Source organism: Choloepus didactylus, chromosome 22 (genome assembly GCF_015220235.1).
Source record: "Choloepus didactylus isolate mChoDid1 chromosome 22, mChoDid1.pri, whole genome shotgun sequence".
In the NCBI taxonomy this organism is placed as follows: domain Eukaryota; kingdom Metazoa; phylum Chordata; class Mammalia; order Pilosa; family Megalonychidae; genus Choloepus; species Choloepus didactylus.
The window spans coordinates 13283869-13304189 of record NC_051328.1 but is presented as its reverse complement, the minus strand read 5'-3'; the positions used below and the strand labels follow the sequence as shown (position 1 = coordinate 13304189).

General features: G+C 41.3%; 1 protein-coding gene across 3 annotated transcripts in view; it reads right to left on the bottom strand.

The window, feature by feature from the left end:
- Positions 1-20321, bottom strand: part of CCDC113 (coiled-coil domain containing 113) — a 28224-nt gene that overhangs the window by 2750 nt on the left and 5153 nt on the right. For 2 of the 3 annotated variants that reach the window (XM_037816332.1, XM_037816334.1), the window contains 4 exons: positions 14353-14508; positions 12850-12930; positions 10965-11120; positions 6275-6382 (listed from right to left, as the gene is read on the bottom strand). In XM_037816332.1, coding sequence (XP_037672260.1) covers positions 6275-6382; positions 10965-11120; positions 12850-12930; positions 14353-14508 — 501 coding nt within the window. The remainder of the gene's footprint in view (positions 1-6274; positions 6383-10964; positions 11121-12849; positions 12931-14352; positions 14509-20321) is intronic. The other variant, XM_037816333.1, reaches the window with a different exon arrangement.

Here is a 20321-nt window from a genome sequence, read left to right as displayed (position 1 = left end):
CTTCTGTACTAGCACATAAAGAATTTCCTCATTCTTTTTGACAGCTGCAGAATATTTCGTTGTATGGATGTACCGTGACTTAATTTAACAAGCCCACCACAGTCACTTAGCTTTTCAATCTCTTATTACAACCAACAATGCTGTGATTACAAATCTTCTGGGTACCCATCATCTTGTAAATATGCAAGTATATCAGTAGAAAAAGTTACTAAAAGTGAAATTGCTTGCTCTAAGGTAGCGATTCTCAACCATAGGCATTTTCTTCCTCCAGCAGATATTTGGCAACATCTGGAGATTTTTGGTTGTCACAAGTTGGCAGGAGGATGCAACTGGCATCTAATGGGTAGAGGCTAGGGATGCTACTAAACACCTACAAAGAGGAAGGGACATCCCAGCCCAAAATGTCAATCAGTGTCAAGGTTGAGAACCTCTGCTCTAAGGATATGTGAATGTTGGGTAAATAGTGCTAAATTGCCCACTATAATGATCAAACCAATTATACTTCTGGAAGCAATGTTTGAGATGGCCATTCCACATTCTCTCACCACAGTCTTACCAACTTTTCCATCTTTGTCAATATGACAGATGCAAATGTCTTGCTGTAGCCTTATGGTGCATTTCTCATATTGAGAGAGGTAAAACACTTGTAATATGTTTTAAGATATTTTTCATTTTCTGTAAACTGTTTAAATCTTTTTCCCACTTTTTCTATTAGTTATTAATTTTCTTATTAATTTGTATGTTATTTCTGTTTGAAGAAAATTAGCTCTTTGTGATGAGATACAGTTTTTTTCCCAGTTATTTGTCTTTTGACTTGCTTATGATGGTTTGCTATGCATTTACCTTTCATTTTTATATAATTGACTTTATTGATTTCATGGTTTCTGGATTTTGTGTTGTATTTTAAAAGGCCTGTCCAGTCTAAAATTAGATTAAAATTTTCCCATTATTTCTTTTAGGACTTCAGTGGTTTTATCAGTTACATTTAAATCTCAGATATACCTGAATCAATTTTGGTGTAAGATATAGTTCCAACTTAATTTTTTCCTAAATGGCTACCCAGTTGTCCCTTTTATTAAATGATCTGGCTATATCTCATATACTGTAATACCACCTTTACCATAAAATAAAGGTACCAAAATCAAAACTTTATCATGTCATATACTTAATTGTATATGTAGCATATATGATCTGTATCAGGGCTCATTATAGGACCTTATATTTTTACTTTGGTCTTCAAGTCTATTCATTAGCTTGTTTAAAATACTGTAACTTTACAACATGTTTCATTATCTAGTAGGGCCAGCCTCCCAGTTACTTTTCTTATTAAGAATTTTGGGGATAATCTTATTTATTTTTCCAAAGGGATTTCTGAGTCGATTTATTCAGATCCTTAAACAACATCCCTTTGTTATTTTAATCTGAACACCATTACATCACAGGTCAATTTAAAGAGAACTGACATTTTAATGATGTTGAATCTTCCTATCCTAGCACTGTCTTTTAATTCTTTGTTTCACAAAGTACAGTCTATAGTCAGCATCATCTGGAAGCTGGTTAGAAATGAAGACTACTGAGCCACATGAAACATAATCAGAATCTGCAATTTAACAAAATGCCCAGCTGATAAGTTTGCACTTTCCAGTTTGAGAAACACTGTTTTAATTTAGTATGAAACAAGCTAAAAAAATTATAACTTGTTTTCTGAATACAATAAAAACTTGTCAAAAAGCAGTCAGTGAATACCTACTATCTGTCTAGCACTGAAATTTTACTGCGGGGAGAACTAAAGATGTACTCAGAACCAGCAGTGCACACTTTAGTCAGGATAACAATCAGATAATATCTAAGATAAAACATAACAAAGTAGCAACAACTGAGGTAACAAAAAGTATTACAGCCGTGAGGGGCATGCTGAGAAAACCCAGGCCTACAGTCCTCACCCAAGACCCCACTCCTAGTACAGAGATGTCACTATGAGAGAAGTAGGACACTGTTCGCACCCCCCCCAGCTCCACTGCACTGGTGTAGAGAAGATTTCCCAGGTGGAAAGGTTCTGAGAGCAGAGAGCTCTGCATCTCGGCCTAAAGGTACTGATTATATTTGGAACAGAGGGTGGGGAAGTTCATGCATAAAGGCTTTTGCGGAAAACAAATGAGACCTTTGGGGTGAGCAATTAAGAAGAGGCTGGTAGTTCCAAGATATTAATAGAAATAAAACAATAGACAAGCTAGAGGTTTAACAAAACCAGAGAAAGACAGCTAAGAAGAGCCCTCCTGGGGTTGGAACAAGTCTCAAGACTGGCAACACTTCACTCTGGCAAAGAGGCCCAACTTTAATTGGATCAAAATGTGGAGCAATTTATGCCTCAAGGTGCTGTTGGAAAAACTTGAGCAATCAGCTAGCAATTAGTGGAGGCTAACAGCTGGCAGATAAGCCATCATCTTAATGGTAAGATGAGGGAAAGAATCAAAGAGAATTCAGTTAAAACCAAATCATCCCTGGTGGTCAGTGAGACTATAGTATGTTGAAGGCTGCACTCTCTGAGGAGTGACACGGGAGTTACACACAGAAGACTAGTCCAGCCATGTCACTAAACAAGCAACAAGCTAAAACAATGACAAGCACAACAAAGGGAGTTGTGCAACTCAGTATCCAGAGCTGCTATAATATATTATAAAAAAAATTATGAGTCATACAACAAGACAGGAAAGTGTGACCCATACACACTGGGTCCAGATGTTGGACCCAGCAGGCAAAGTCTTCAAAGTAACTATTATAAATATGTTCAATGAATCAAAAGAAACCATGTTTGAAAAATTAAAGGAAAATGTGACAATGTCTCATCAAATAGATATTATCAAGAAAAATGTAGAAATTTATAAAAATAGCCAAATGGAAATTATGGAGTACTTTTCAACACAGTAAGCAAAATGAAAAATTTACTAGAGGGGTTCAATAGTAGATTTAAGCTAGAAGAAGAAAGAATCAGTAAATTTGAAGATATGCTAACAGAGATTATGCAACATGAAGAACACAGAGAAAAAAAAGAACCAAGAAAAAATTAACAGTTTCAGAGAAATGCCAAACACACAAAGCACACACACGTGTAATGGGAGTAAGAGAAGAAGAGAAAAGGAGAAAAATATTCAAAGAAATAATGGCTGTAGACTTCCCATATTTGATGAAAAACATTTAACCATACATCCAAGAAGCGCGACAAATTCTAAGTAGCATAAGTGCAAAGAATCCATACCTCAACACATCATACTCAAATGCTGAAAAACAAGGCAAAGAGAAATATTGAAATCAGCAAGAGAAAAACAATCACATATAAGGGAAGCCCAATAAGATTAACGCTAACATCTCATCAGAAACAATGGAGGCAAGAAGGCAGTGGGATAACATACTCAACATGCTAAAGGACAAAAGTCTGTCAACAAAGGATCTTATGTCCAGCAAAATAATCTTTTAAAAATGAAGCTGATGCTGCAGCTGCAGAACCAGCGCGGGGGCCGCATCCTGCTCCGTGACATCAGCAAGCCCGAGCACAACAACTGGGAGAGCGGCCTGAAGGCCATGGAGTGCGCCTTCCACCCGGAGAAGAGCGTGAACCAGGCCCTCCTGGAGCTGCACCAGCTGGCCACCGAGAAGAACGACGCCCACCTGTGCGACTTCCTGGAGACTCACCACCTGCATGAGCAGGTCAGGTCCATGAAAGAGCTGGGAGACTATGTGACCAACTTGAGCAGGCTGGGGGCCCCGGAAGACGACATGGCGGAGTACCTTTTCAACAAGCTCACCCTGGGCAACAGTGACAAGGAGAACTGAGCCTTAGGCCGGCTTCCCACAGCCAGGGGCGATTCCCGGTGGTCACCAGAGCCCCGCATGCAGAGTTCTTTGAAAGAGCCTTCTCTTAAGGTTTTTTTCTTTCCATTGTAGCATTTATTCCAATAAAGTGATTTGGTACCAAAATAAAGAAAAAAAAAAAAAAATGAAGCTGAGCAATGAGAACACTCAGATCTTTGTTTCTCATACCATTCTCCAATAAATGGAACCAGGGCTCCATGGAAAAATGGTTGATTCTAGGACTGGTTAGGAAATATACGAGATGAGCCGGAGCATCCTGTAGTGCCAGAAAGCAAGGGAAGTGCTAAACACCAGAACAAAGATGGGGATATGTTAAAGGAGCAGAGAAGCCAAATGAAAGAACTATCAATGGCCTTAGCTGGAACAACTTGAGGAACAAAATAAATGGAGGAGTATTGGATTATTACTCAAAGTATTAAAAAAATCCAAGAATTCATACTGATATAATAAATGATTTAATAAATAAGTGGGGAGAATAGACAAATTTCTCAAACAGAAGAATTCCAAATAATTTATGTGGTACATAACTCTCCACTCCTTAGTGTGGGTGAGCACAGAGAAAAGTATGAAAAAGTGGGGGTGGGGAGTAACTTCTACAGGAGAAACCTGTAAACCACTATTTCACCAGGTGATCAAGGTTATCAACCATGATAAGTCATGTTGATAGCACATCCCTTTCATATGATGTGATGAAAATGGCACTTTATCTCTGTGATCTTTCTCCCCAAAACACATAACCCCACTGCAATCAGGAGAAAAACCCCAACTGAAGAACATTCTGCAAAATACCCAACCAGTACTCCTCAAAACAGTCAAGGTCATCAACAACAAGGAAAGTCTGAGAAACTGTCACAGCCAGGAGGAGCCTAAGAAGACATGGCAACTAAATATAACACGATATTCTGAATGGGATCCTGGAAGAGAAAAAGGACATTAGGTAAAAATTAAGGAAATATGAATAAAGTAGACTTTAGTTAGTAGTGATGTATCAATATTGGTTCATTCACTGTGACAACGTATCATACTAATGAAGATGTTGATAATAGGTGGAACTGGGGTGGGGTATATGGGAACTCTCTGTACTATTTTTGCAATTTTCTTGTAAATCTAAAGCTGTTCTAAAATTTAAAAGTTTGTTTTAAAAAAATAGAGAAATAAAAACATCCCCAGATAAACAAAAACCAAGAAAATTCATTGCTAGAAGACTCACCTTACAAGAAATACTAAAGGAAGTTGTTCAGACTGAAAACAAGTGACGAAGACAGTAACTCAAATCCACACACGCAAAAAACAAACAGCACAAGTAAAGGTAATTAGTATGTAATTATAAAATACAGAATAATTGTATATTTCTTTTCCTTTCTTAACTGATTTTGAAAGTAATTGCAGAAAAAAAATACATATATATTTGTATTCTTGGACCCATAAACATAAGAATGTAAAATATTTGAATGTAAACAGCACAAAGAAGGCAAGTGGGAACAAAACTGTACTGGAGTAAGGAAATGACATCAGATGGTTACTCAAGTCCACAGAAAGAAATGACGAGAACTACAAATGGTAAACAAGAAGGTTTATAGGACATACTCGATAAATATGTACGTCATCTCCTTCCCCCCTCAGCTTTTAGACCCTTTGCTCACACCACACTACACAACTCAAAGGATTGTTCAAGGCTGAGACTGGCAACTCCAAACATAATGTGAGCCTTCGGATTATAAATCTGATACTCTTTCTGCCCCACCTCCTCTCCCAAAAGACCTCTTTGAGTCACATATATACGTGATGGAAATTCAACTATACATGCTCAGCAAAATAGAGAGAGAGATAGATAACATCGATGTAGGGAGCTCAGATGATTCCACCCCCACTTCACAGTGACCACCGGCTCTGGACAGAGCCCAGGACCGGGCCACAGCTCCACGGGCCTTCAGCTATTCTCTGCCCACGGGCTGCTCACGCTGAGCATCCACTGCACCAAGTGAGTTACGTGTTCAAAGAGCTCTGCCTCCTTTACATAAAATTATTTTTTGGCATATGTACTTTTCTCAAATTTAAGTTACATTACTATGTGCATTGTACCTTTACTACAGGGTTGTATACACCAAACTCTGAATGCTCTACTTTATGGGCTACTTAAGGACTCCTAGAGGGTTATTTGGATGCTGTGTGATTTTTATCTTATGAGCTGACTCTAGAACCTAACCCTGCCATAAATGCAACACTCCTGTAAGCCTCCAGATGCCACTTTCCCCTTTGATGACAAAGACCTATTTTGTTTTTAGGGGCTAGGCTTTTCTAGACAAAACAGCAAGGGTGGCTTGGATCTTGGTGGATACTGACTCAAGTCCTTGTAGACAGAAGGAGATAAGCATCAGAAATGGCACGTTTTATCCTCTCCTACCTCCTCTACTTGTATGGTTTCTCTTTCAATTTTTTCAAGCAACTCTTTTCTCAGCAAGAGCTCCCTGTCCAGGTTGATGGACATTTCCATTGCTTGGTGAAGCTTGCTCTGAAATAGAACAGCACAGCCAGTCTTGAGCAAAGACGATCTCTCAGAACTACGGGAAGAGTGGACAGCTCTTTATTAAGCAGGAGGAAAGCAGGACTGTCTAGGAATGTGGGCCACTCTTCTCACAGGGGCCCAGATTTTCAGAATCCGGTGTCTGAGAACGAACAGGAGAAGGGGTAGGGAGAGCTTGGGAATCTTGTCCTTCCTTGGAAAGGCAGAGTGGCCGGACCCACTGGGACCCAAATCGTAGCCCCGCCCCACCCCTTACTACCAGAAACTGTCAGAAACTCACTGATAGTTACTCACCTCGTAGGGTTACATGAGATCCTTTTTGTAAGGCACTGAGCTCAGCGTGCCTGATTCAGGGAGGACACTCAGCAAACAGCTGCCATCACCACCTCCCGAGGACTGAAGGGGAGGAACGCTTCCCCTGAGTAGGTGCTGCTGTGGTCCCCACTTAACAGGGAGGGACCTGAACCTTCCAGATGTGAAGCAGCCTGCCCAAGGTCACAGAGACAAGGGGGGAGCCCAGATATGAATGCAGGCCGTGTGATTCCATGGACCATGGATGCCCTTGTCTCCATCACCTAATGAGGCTGGGGCCTGCAGGATCAGAGAAATCCTGCAGTAGCTGCCCCACGGCTTTTCACTGCATCATTTGCTGCTGCCCCCCATCCCACACATACACACATACCCCTCCCCAGGCCCCTGCCTCTCAGCTTTGCCCCTTGGGACCAGAGTCAGCCTGGAGGAGTTGGGATCTACTCTGCTTGGCTGAGGAGAGGGCTGAGGGATAGAAGCCAGCGACTTCAGGGAGCTTGCTCCAGAAACCCTGAGAACCTGCCTGCCCTGCACTAGGCCCTGGAGATGGGACAGTCAGCGAAGCAACCCAGGCACAGCCAGGACAGGTGGGAGGAGGCACTCAAATAATTGCAGGAAGAAATGTAAACAGCAACTCTGCCAAGCACTAAGAATTCAAGGACAGTGATCCAAGGTTTTCCTAGGGAAGAGATCCTGGAAGGAGAGCTGAAATATTAGGGCAAGTATGTCTATGTCAAGAGGGAAGAACCTTCCAGGCTAAGCTGCTTTGTACCATAGCCTTTGGAAAGGAGGGTCTAAAACGAGCTCGGGGGGTGGGCAAGAAGCCACAGTGAAGGTGGAGGGAGGTGGGTGTTGGGGCCTTGTCCTTGGGTATCAAAACTCAGACCTAGCAGAAAGGCCTGGAGCCACTTGTGTGTGGGACCTTAGGATGCCCAGGGCCACTCCCCTCCCCATTCTTACTCTTCTCTGCAGCTCTTGTTTCTCTGAGGTCCTTTCCTGTGCCAGGTCCTGCACTCAGTTGCTGTGCCCAGGAGAGCCAAAATGAGTAAGAGATGAGACTGAGGGGTCAGCTATGGGGAAGGGGAGTCAGAGCAGGACTTGGGCTTCATTGCAAAGCCAGCAATTCAGGTGGGAGAAAAGAAAACTCAACTGCAAGGGACAAGGCAATAACTGGCTTTACTGGGGCAGGGTCTTCCACCAGGTGTGACGAGAGCAAAATCTGTGATGCTTACTTGGGGTGCCAGTCACATGAGGGCAGCTCTGAAAAGGCACAGATTCGCTTTCTGTTTCTGCATAACAATCTACCACAACTTTGTGGCTTAAAGCAACACCCATTTATTATCTGCTTCTATGGGTCAAGTACAAGCATGGTGTAACCGGATTCTCTGCCCAGTGTCTCACGAAGCTAACATCAAAAGGTTGGCCAGGGCTGCCTCATCCGGGGCTTGGGGTCCTCCTCCGGGGCTTGGGGTCCTCCTCCAAGCTCACTGGTTGTTGGGAGAATTCATCTCCTTATAGCTGCAGGACTGAGGTCCCTGTTTCCTTGCTGCCTGTCAGCTGGAGGTCACTGTCACCTGCTAGAAGCTACCCTCAGGTCCTTTCCACATGGTCCCCTGTATCTCCAAACAAGCAATGGAGAACTGCCTGTCCACCAAAATCTCTTTGCTTTGAGTCCCTGATTTCCTCTTCTGCTACCAGCCAGAGAAAATGCTGTTTTTAAGGGACTCAGGTGATTAGGTCAGGCCCATCTGGTAATCTCCCTATTTTAAAGTCCACCATACCATATAAAATAATCTAATCACGAGAGAGAAATCCATCCTCTTCATCCTAAAGTGTGTGTATGTGGGGCAGGGAATCTTGGGGGGTATTTTAGAATTCTACCTACCACAAGGCATTAGATCACTGGTTTACAGTCAGTTAAGGGGGACACATTGCAGCTGTAAACACAAGCTTATATTCTACCAGACTCCACCAGGCAGGCTTGAGGGTAAAGGTTTAAAGCCAGAGGAAAAGATGCCATCTTGTGTCAGGCTCACTCATAAAACCCACAGAGAAGAGACCTGGTCTGCCTTTCTCATAGCTGTACCTTTAGCCCTTAGTCCTGTGCCTTGCCTACCACAGGTACTCGCTTTTGCTATTACATGAAAGCTATTCTGCATGTTTTTAACCAGGTCTCACCCTTGGGTGATTATTATTTATATCAAGGTTTCCCTGCCAGCCCCATTTCCCACACACACACCTGAAATGCTAGCAAGTCATTCAACAATATTGGTTGAGCATCTGCTTTGGCCAGGTACTGTTCTCAGGGCTGGGGACGTGGCACAGACCACATGGAGCTCCATCCTGTGGGAGACAGAAAACCTGCCTCCGAGAGGTGCAGCATCTTGTGCAGGGGCGCCAGAGGAGTCCAAATTCAAACCCAGGTGAGGTCTGACTACAACTCACAGCTGTTCTGCCTTCATTTCCCCCAGGGCCCCCAGGAGCCCCAAGCACTCAGACAAGGAGGAAGGGAGCCTGCTTCTCTTCAACCCTCACTAGTGTCCCCCTTCAGGCCCCTGCGGAGCGTCTCCTCCCAAGCTCCACCACCTGCTCTGCCCCTATCCCCACAGGCCTCCCAGCACAATGGCCACTGGGATTCGGACTGGAAGCTTCTCGTTCTGCCCGCCAAGGCCTGCATTGCTGCCACTCAAGAATTACAAACTATCTGTACCATGCATTTAGGCCCCGTCCTAAAGAACTCGAGGCCTGCAACCAGGGAGCTCCGTTTTATCAGCTAGTAAGCTCCACTTTCAGAAGTCCTGGCTTTTCCACCCACAAGATCCAGCAGGCCCCTGTGCTGCTTAATTTATTCTTCCAGATAAAATCAAGGCTCTCAGCCAGGGAGGGTCTGGTGGTCATGTGTATTGGCTTGATCTTGAAATAACAGTGCTCAGATAAGATAAACACCAGTGAGACAAGCTAAAAGTGGATGCTCTGTTGAACATTTTCAAATACATCAATCTCAGAATGGCTACACAATATTTTTCTACATACTTTATGCCAGGGAAAGGCAGGTGGGTTAGGTGGGTGAAACAGTGGACTAGCTGTCCTGGCTCTGTCACTAACTTGTTGCTTGAATCTGGCAATTACTCTTCTCCTTTGGGCCTCAGTTTTTTCATTTGTCAAAGGAAAATTTTGAGAACGTAAGTCTGGTCTAAACACCCTCAAATTTACATTTTTTAAAAATACTGTGTGGGCCAAATGAAGCCCACCTGAGCTACCATGCAGGCCACCTGTGCGCTACCTGGGTCCTCTGCCAACGTAGCCAACGTTGCTGCCTGGGCACTAGACCAGGGGTCAGAAAATTTTCTGCAAAGGGCCAGAGAGTAAATAATTTAGGTTTTGTGGACCAGAAGGCAAAATTGAGGGTGTTATGTAGGTACTTATATTAAAAAGAGAAAACGAATTTCCCCAAATGTTTTATTGATGAAATTCAAAATATAATAATAATTGAGTACAATTATTGTGATACAAGTCTACTATTGAGAATAATGGAATTCTTTTTTAGAGAAGATACTATTTCCCTTAATTGGGCTTCAAAGTTAGTGTTCCCTATCATCAAATCGATTGCAAGTATTCTGTAAAAACCATTCTTAGCTTACAGGCAAGTGGGCCAGTTATTCTGGCTGACAATTTGCCATCCCCTGCAAGAGACAGTTGTAGCGGGGTGACCAGATGGCCTGGTCTGCTGGGGACAGGTTCTGCTCATGCTTGTGGTTCCTAGTCCCTGATTAATTATTAACAGCACCTCTTTTCTTTCTCAAAGGGGCTCTGTTTGGATGATAAATTATTCAGTAGTTTTCTGATTTGTACCTAAGACCATTTTCCTTTGTAGGGTTTTATGTAAGAGAGTGCATAAAAATCACTTAGGGGAAAAAAAAAAGATACATATAGACTTCACCCCTTAATTCAATTGGTCAGGGTGGGACTAGGTTATAGTGGGGGTTTTTGTTTTGTTCTGCTTTTTGTTTTGTTTTGTTTTAAGAAAAAGCTCCCCAGGTGGTTCTAATCCACAGCAGGTTGTAGGAACATTCAAGGAATTTAGGAAACATGGTTTTGAGTCAAGAGAAATCAGGGAGCAGTGGGACAGCGAAGGACACCTGAGCTCTGGGGTAGAAGTGCAGTGGTGCATGGGAACCTCACTGTGGCTGGAAAGGCAGGCACAAGAAAGGTGGTGGTGGGGGGGTGGTTGCTGAGCCTGGGCATCGGGGGTGAGCCTTACTTTGTACGCACTGAGGATCTGCAGGGTGTTTCCAGATGCCAGCTTTAGCTGGATCAGTTCTTGATTCCTTGCTTCAATCGTTTCTAAAAACTGAGCATTCTCGATCTTCAGCTGCTGAAAATCAACATCATGGAGGGCCTCGCCCACCTCTTCTTTCTACAACTCAGAGAAAAGAAAGGAATGCTGGTCCTTAACTTGTAACTTCCGAATGCATGGCTCACACTTTGCAACTCTCAGTGAGTCTTTGGAAGTCAGTCATCATTCAGTCATTAGACAAACCTGTACTGGGCATTGGTGCCAGGCATGGTGCTAGGCAGTGGGGACAGAGATCTGAGTAAATGAGACGCCACCTGACCTCAAGGAGTGCATACACAATTAGGACTCACAGAACAAGGGCTTAGGGCACACAGTCGCCCTTCACCAAGGTCAGGGGGAGGAAGGCTGGGTCAAGGAAGGCTTCCCTTAAGGGTAGTGTTTAAACAGACTAAGGAAGGAAAGTAGGAATAAGGTCACTTAAGAGTTGTTTTTACCCTGGAAACCCAAGGAAAACCAGCCGATGAATTCCCCTCCTTTGATCATCTGACATTTCTGCCCTGTAGGTATATTGCGTTCCCCCTTGGGCCCCTCCCTGACCCAGCCCCACCTTCCCTTCTATGACATCTTACATTCGTGGTATGCAATAGCCAAACTCGGTGACTGCCACTATTCTTCACCCCCACGCCCTACTCATGTCACAGGACGTATCTTCTTCCCTTTCCCAAAAACAACACAACAATTTCCTTGAGCCCAAATAAGATTCATCTCCACCTCAAGGGTTCCTTAACTATTTCCCATACCTGAGGGCAATCCTCTCCACTGAGCTTTCCAAAGGCTTTAGCTCCGTGGTCCTTGTTACTATGGCATCTGTATAAGAGTTAGGTATCCATGCCTTTTTCTCACCATCACCACTCCCTACCAGGCTGGGAGCTTGCCACTGTCATCTCTGGATCCCAAGCCAATCAAGGAATAGTTGCCCCACACATAAACTCTCCTGCCTAACTTTGTCATTTGTCAGTGGCCCTCTCTGATAGGCAGGCCATCAGTGGTCACAGTGGAGTAAATAATAAAAGTAGTGAACCAGGAAAGGATAGAGCCACATACTACAGTTCCAGAGGCTCTGCTCCATACTGGCTTACTGTCTTTAATCAGGAGCCTTTAGCTCTAGCTGTTCAACAGCACGACCAAGCCACCAAGGCCACATTCCCCCAACAGGTCAACAAGTATGCCATGGGGTTCTTTCAAATTCAAGCCAACTCTGTCTATAGAAAACTCCAGATCTGTCAGCATAGTAACTGTATTAGTTTCCCCTGGCTACTGTAACAAATTACCACCAATTTATGGCATAAAACACCACAAATTTGTTATCTTATGGTTTAGAGGTCAGAAGTTTGAAATAGGTCATTGGACTAAAGTCAGTGTATCTGCACAGCTGTATTCCTTCTGGAGGCTCTAGCAGAGAATCTGTTTCCTTATAATTTCCAGCTTCTAGGGGCTTCCTTCCTGTATTCCTTGGCCCATGGCCCCATCTCCATCTTCAAAGTGCCTCACTCCAACCTCTGCTTTAGTTGTTGTATCTTCCTGATGCTGATCTTCCTGCTTCCTCTTACAAGGACCCTACAATTATACTGGGCTCACATGGGTAATCCAGAATAATCTCCTCATCTCAAGATCCTTAACTTCATCACATCTGCCAAGTCCCTTTTGCCATGTAAAGTAACATATTCACAGGTTCCAGGGATTAGGACATGGATATCTTTAGTGGGGCCATTATTCTGTCTGTCACAATAACCTTTAAAAATATTTTAAAAATAAATAAATAAATAAAAGAAAAAGAAAATCCACATACCTGCCTCAATTGCAAAAGAAGTTTTTTCCTCTGGACTTTGAGAGAAACATTTTTCAAACGTAATTTATCCTTCATCCTATCCTAAAACACAAAAGCATATTTTAATCCATTTCTCTTATTCCCTGTCAGTTTGAAAAGCTGGCAGATCTGGGGCTTCAGACAAACCGTGGAGCCCTAAAATTCAGTCACTCGCCCCTTTTCAACATGAACAGGTTAGGGAGGTCACTGCTTAGACATCCCTGAAGATCAGGAAAGGGATTAAACTAGAGGAAGGGGTAGCAACAGACAAGATGGAATTTAACAAAGGATTATGAATACTGAATCTTTATATAATTTTCTTTTTCTTAGTTGCTAGAGTACTAGAATAGCTAAAAGGAAAGAACATTTTGAAATGGTGGAACTGTAACACATAGCATCCTTTGAAATTTGTTCTTTAATTACCTGTTAAATTGTAATTTGAAAGCTACACCCTTTTGTATATATTTTATAGTTCACAATAAGGAAATAACTGAAACTATGGTACTATAACTCATAACAACTTTGGGAATTTCCTATACATCTATTGTTAAATCATACTTTGAAAGATATTACCTTTTTGTATATATGTTATATTTCATAATAAGGCAACTTATTATGAAACTGTGGAACTGTAACCTATAATTTTTTTGAAATCTGCTCTCTAACTACTTGTTAAATTGTACTTGGTAAGTTACCACATCTATGTATATATGTTATATTTGACAATAAAAATATGACTAAAAAAAGAAAAAAAAATTCAGTAACTTATTTGGGGTTGCATCCAGAACCAAAAAGCAGAGGACACTGGGTTGGCCACATGCAAATATCTTAGGGTTCCTAAATTCAAGATAATTTGGGTATAGTGCAACTATAGGGGCAGAGGCAAGATCGGGTAACATCTCGAGACCTTCCCCCACAAAACCATCTTAAGATTCTTTGGTCTTCTAGCCTCTCAGTAGTTTGCATGTGTTTTACTATTCACAACATGTAAGGATTAGTGACCTTTCCAAACTGCCTCCAGTGTCCAATGTTTGAAGAGTTATGAAACCTCTCAAAATGAAGGTGAACTGCAAAAAGTCCCCTCCCTTTCCTATGCTAGCTGAAGGCCCATCTCCTCACAATAAGGGAACCCAAAGAGCTTGAGATTTACCTGTCCCCCTCCAACCAGTCACCACTAGGCAGGCTGAATCAGCCCAGTCTCTCACCTTTCTCAAGAAAACACATCAGATCTTGGAACAAGTAATAGTAACAAAAAAAGAGGAAGTCCATCTGAGATACTACTAATAAATCATTCTGCCTGTCTTGATAAGCTTGTATTTAAAAAAATACACATGCACACAAACTTTGGGGGAGGCAAAAATCTGCATATGGGGGCAACATTTATGGTGGGCATGGATAATCTCTAACCTAAAAGAGGTCATTTCTGTGCCATTGTTCTGTGAGCTTATTCTCCCTTTCTAAACTCTAACCCATCCACCAACTCACCCTCTGGCGATTCATGTCCTCAATATACTTCATCACTTTCTGAGTGGCCAAAATACTTCCTTTCTTCTTGGATATGGTTTTCAGAATGTCTTTTTCAAAATCATGTACTGCTTTCTGAACTTCAGCCAATCGAATGTCAGCTTCCTCAATGATAGCCTGAGGGAGTCAGCACAAAAACAGAACAGTTTCCAAAACTTCTCAAGGATATATTCTCTAAGGAAACTAATTTCTCAGGCCTCTTGTGTCCCACACATAATATTTCTTCTGGGTCTTAGAAAGGTATCCTTAAGGCACAAATTTGACTATATAAATATTATTAAAAAGTATACATCCTTCCAGGAAAATGGTAGAATAGGGAGGGAGCTATAGGGCTCACTCCTCTCCAGGCAGAAACTGTCCAAATCTACTGTTCTGGGGCTTGGGAGACCAGGGGAGTTCTATGCAGCACCCAGGGAGGTGTGGGATGAAGAGACTGAGAAACTGTGGTAAAAGACTGTGAGAAACTCTGCCCTCGGCTCTTGGTACCTATCCCCTACCCTCAAGGTAAGCAGCTTTGGGCAGTCCAATCCCCAGCTGTTGGGCTGCTGTGGCTGGGGACAGCCACGGGAGTCCACCCACCTCCACCCACCCCCAAGTACAGAGAGGGCACTGCCCAGAACTGATCCAGATATTGGCCAGTGAATTTAAACCACTGAAGTCCACTGTTCCAGCCCATCCCAGTCAGAAGAATGGAAAAATTGAGTAGGGTTTCAGGGAATTGAATAACAGCACAAAGCACACAAATATACACATCATGGGTGTCCCAGAAGGAGAAGAGAAGGGAAAAGGGGCAGATAGAATACTGGAGGAAATAATGGCTGAAAATTTCCAAACTCCCATAAAAGACATATTTATATTTATATCCAAGGATGCAGCATACTCCAAACAGAATAAATATGAACCACTCCAAGACACATACTAATCAAACTGTCAAATGCCGAAGATAAAAGGAGAAAGCAGTAAGAGAAAAGCAATTCACCACATATAAGGGGTACCCAATTAGATCTAAGTTGTGATTTCTCATCAGAAACCAGGGAGGTGAGAAGGCAGTGGTATGATATATTAAAGGTCCTGAAAGAGAAAAACCACCAAATCTGGCAAAACTGTCCTTCAGAAATGAAAGAGAGTTTAAAATATTCACCGATAAACTGTAAGAGTTCATCAACAAGAGATCTGCCCTACAAGAAATACTAAAGGGAGTTCCGCAGGCTGAAAGGCAAAGACAGGAGAGAGAGGCTTGAAAGAGAGTGTAGAAATGAAGATTATCAGTAAGGGTGATTAAAAGGATAAAAAGAGGGATAAAAATAAGACATGACATATAAACACCAAAGGATAAAATGGTTCAAATACTGTCTTTACAGTAATAACACTGAATGTTAATGGATTACATTCCTTAATCAAAAGATACAGATTGGCAGAATGGATAAAAAAGTATGATCTAATGATCGCTGTCTACAAGAGCCTCACCTTAGACCCAAAAACACAAATAGGTTGAAAGTGAATGGCTAGAAAAATATATTCCATGCAAACAGTAACCAAAAAAGAGCTAGGATAGCTGTACTAAAATCAGACAAAGTAGACTTTAAATGAAAAACTGTTATAAGAGACAAAAAAGGATGCTATATAAATAACAGAGGCAATCCACCAAGAAGAAATAACAATCATAAATATTTATCCACCTAAGCATGGTGCATCAAAATACATGAGGCAAACACTGGCAAAACTGAAAAAAGAAATAGATGTCTCTACAGTAATGGTTGGAAATTTCAATATATTGCTCTTATCAACAGATAGAACATCTAGACAGAGGATCAGTAGGGAAACAGAGAACTTGAAAAATATGATAAATGAACTAGACCTAACAGATGTTGTTCTAGTTTGCTAGACTCCAGTGGTTTAAATTCACTGGCCAATATCTGGATCAGTACTGGGCAGTGCCCATTGGTGTCTCTAGAAATGGATTGGCTTTTATAAAAGGCGGTTTATTCAGTTACAAAGTTACAGTCTTAAGGCCATAAAGTGTCCATCAACAAAGGGTACCTTCACTGGAGAAAGGCCATTGGCATCTGGAAAACCTCTGTTAGCTGGGAAGGCACGTGGCTGGCATCTGCTTGCTCCTCGGTTACGTTTCAAAATGGCTTTCTCCAAAACATCGGCATCAGCTTCCAATGGCAGTCTTCAAAATGTCTGTCTCAGCTCCAACTCACTATAAGCTCCTTCTGTCTGAGCTTACATAGTGCTCCAGTACGCTAAACAAGGCCCACACTGAATGGGCGGGGCCACGCCTCCATGGAAATTATCCAATCAGAGTTATCACCTATAGTTGGGTGGGTCACATCTCCATGGAAACATCCAATCAAAAGTCTCCAACCCAATCAACATCAATACATTTCCTGCCCACACAAGACTGCATCAAAGATAATGGCATTTTGGGGGACATAATACATCCAAACCATCACAGATGTATACAGAACATTACACCACAAAACAGCAGGATATACATTATTCTCAAGTGCTTGTGGATCATTCCCTAGGATAGACCAAATGTTGGGTCACACATAAAAGTCTCAATAAATTAAAAAAGACTGATATTATACATAGCACTTTCTCTGGCCATAATGGAATGAAGCTGGAAATCAACAACAGGCAGAGAACTGGAAACTTCACAAAAATATGGAAGCTAAACAACACATTCTTAAACAATCAGTGGGTCAAAGAAGAATTTTCAAGGGAAATCAGTAAATATCCTGAAATGAATGAAAAAGAGAACACAATATATTAAAACTTACGGGATGCAGAGAAGGCAGTGCTGAGAGGAACATTTATAGCCCTAAAAGCCTACATTAAAAAAGAAGAAAGAGCTAAAATCAAAGACCTCACTGCACACCTGGAGGAACTAGAAAAAGAACAGCAAATAATCCCAAATCAAGCAGTAGGAAAGAAATAACGAAGATCAGAGCAGAAATAAATGAAATTGAGAATTTAAAAAACAATAGAAAGAATTAACAAAATGAAAAATTGTTTTTTGAGATGAATAAAATTGAGAAATCTTTAGTTAGACTGACAAAGAAAAAAAAGAGAAAAGATGCAAATAAATAAAATCAGAAATGAGAGGGGGGACATTACTACTGATCCCACAGAAATAGCAAGGATCATAAGAGGATACTGTGAACAACTGTATGCCAACAAAGCAGGCAACCTAGATGAACTGGACAAATTCCCAGAAACACACAAACAACATACACTGACTCTAGAAGAAACAGAAGACCTCACAGACCAATTACAAGTAAAGGGATTGAATCAATCTTCAAAAACCTCCCAACAATGAGAAGCCCAAGACCAGATGTCTTCACCGGTGAATACACCAATCATTCCAAGAAGAATTCACACCAATTCTGCTCAAACACTTCCAAAAACTGAAGAGGAGGGAATACTACCTAACTCATGCTATGAAGCCAACACCACCATAATACCAAAGCCAGATAAAGTTACTACAAGAAAAGAAAATTATAGACCAATTTCTCTAATGAATATAGATGCAAAAATCTTCAACAAAATACTTGCAAATCGAATTCAGCAGTACATTAAAAGAATTATACTCCCCGAGTACCTCTTTGTAGCTCAGATGTAGCCCTCTCACTCCAGATAACCCAACTTGGCAGGTAAACTCACTGCCCTTCCCGCTATGTGGGACCTGACACCCAGGGATATAAATCTCCCTGGCAATGCAGGATATGACTCCCAAGGATGACTCTGGAACTGGCATCATGGGATTGAGAACATCTTCTTGACCAAAAGGCAGATGTGAAAAGAAACAAAATAAAGTTTCAGTGGCTGAGAGATTCCAAATGGAGCTGAGAGGTCACTCTGGTGGGCATTTTTATGCACTATATAGATAACCCTTTTTAGGTTTTAAGATATTGGAATAGCCAGAAGTAAAGACCTGAAACTATCAAACTGCCACCCAGTAGCCCTGACTCTTGAAGACGACTGTACAACAATGTAGCTTACAAGGGGTGACAGTGTGATGGTGACAGCCTTGTGGATCATACTCCCTTTATCCAGTGTATGGATGGATGAGTAGAAAAATGGGGACGAAAACTAAATGAAAAATAGGGTGGGATGGGGGGGATGATTTGGGTGTTCTTTTTTACTTTTACTTTTTATTCTTATTTTTACTTTTTCTGGTATAAGGAAAATGTTCAAAAAATAGACTGGGGTGATGAATGCACAACTATATGATGGTACTGTGAACAGCTGATTGTATACCATGGATAATTGTAAGATATGTGAATGTATCTCAATCAAACTGAATTAAAAAAGAATTATACACCATGATCAAGTAGGTTTTTTTCCAGATATGCAAGAGTGGTTCAACAAAAGAAATTCAATTAATGTAATATACCACATTAACAAATCAAAGGGGAAAAACCATACGATCATCTCAATTGACACAGAAAAGGCATTTAACAAAATCCAGCATCCCTCCTTGATAACAACACTTTGGAAGACAGGAATAGTAGGAAATGTCCTTAACATGATAAAGGGCATATAGAACATGATGAAGGGCATAAACATCATACTCAGTGGTGAGAGACAGAAAGCTTTCCCTCTAAGATCGGGAACAGGACAAGGACGCCCACTATCACCACTGCTATTCAACATTGTGCTAGAAGTTCTGGCTAGAGAAAAAGGAAGGAAGGAAGGAACAAAGGAAGGAAAGAAGGAAGGAAGGAAGAAAAGGAGAGAGGGAGGGAGGGAGGGAGGAAGGAAGGAAGGAAAGAAAGAGAGAGGAAGAAAGAAAGGAAGGAGAGAAAGAAAGAAAGAAGGAAAGAGAGAGAGAAAGAAGGAAAGAGAGAAAGAGAGAGAGAGGGAAGGAAGGAAGGAAAGAGAAATAAAAGGCATCCAAATTGGAATGCAAGAAGTAAAGCTTTCACTATTTCCAGATGACATGATCCTATATATAGAAAGTCCCCAAAAATATACAACAAAGCAATTAGAGCTAATAAACAAGTTTAGCAAATTGGCAGGATACAAGATCAATATGCAATAATCAGTAGTGTCTCTATATACTAATAATCAGCAATCTGAGGAGGAAATTAAGAAAAAAATCCATTTACAATAGCAACTGAAAGAATCAAATATCTAGAAATAAATTTAACCAAGGATGTACAGGACTTAGAAAACTACAAAACATTGCTAAAGAAATCAAAGAAGACCTAAATAAACGAAAGGACACCCCATGTTCATTGCTTGGAAGATTAAATACGTTGAGATTTCATTTTTACCCAAATTGACTTAGATTCAACACAATTACAATCAAAATTCCAACAGCCTACTGTGCAGAAATGGAAAATCCAGTTATCAAATTTATGTGGAAGGGTATAGCCAAAGCCATCTTGAAATAGAAGAACAAAGTTGGAGGACTCACACTTCCTGGCTTTAAAGCATATTACCAAGCTACAGTGGTCAAAACACAGCATGGTACTGGCATAAAGATAGATATAATGACCAATGGAATACAATTGAGATTCAGAAATGGACCCTCACACCTATGGCTAATTGATATTTGCCAAGGTTGCCACATCTACACAATTGGGAAAGAACAGTCTCCTCAACAAATTATGCTGGAAGAATTGTATATCCATATGCAAAAGAATGAAAGAGGACCCCAATCTCACACCTTAAACAAAAATTAACTCCAAATGAATCAAAGATCTAAACATAAGAACCAGGACCATAAAACTCCTAGAAAAAAGCGTAGGGAAACATCTTCAAGATCTAGGTAATAGTTTCTTAGACTTTACACCCAAAGCACAAGCAATGAAAAAAAAAAAAAAAAAAAAAACAGATAAATGGGACCTTCTGAAAATTAAAAACTTTTGACCTTCAAAAGACTTTGTCAAGAAAATGAGAAGGCAACCTACTCA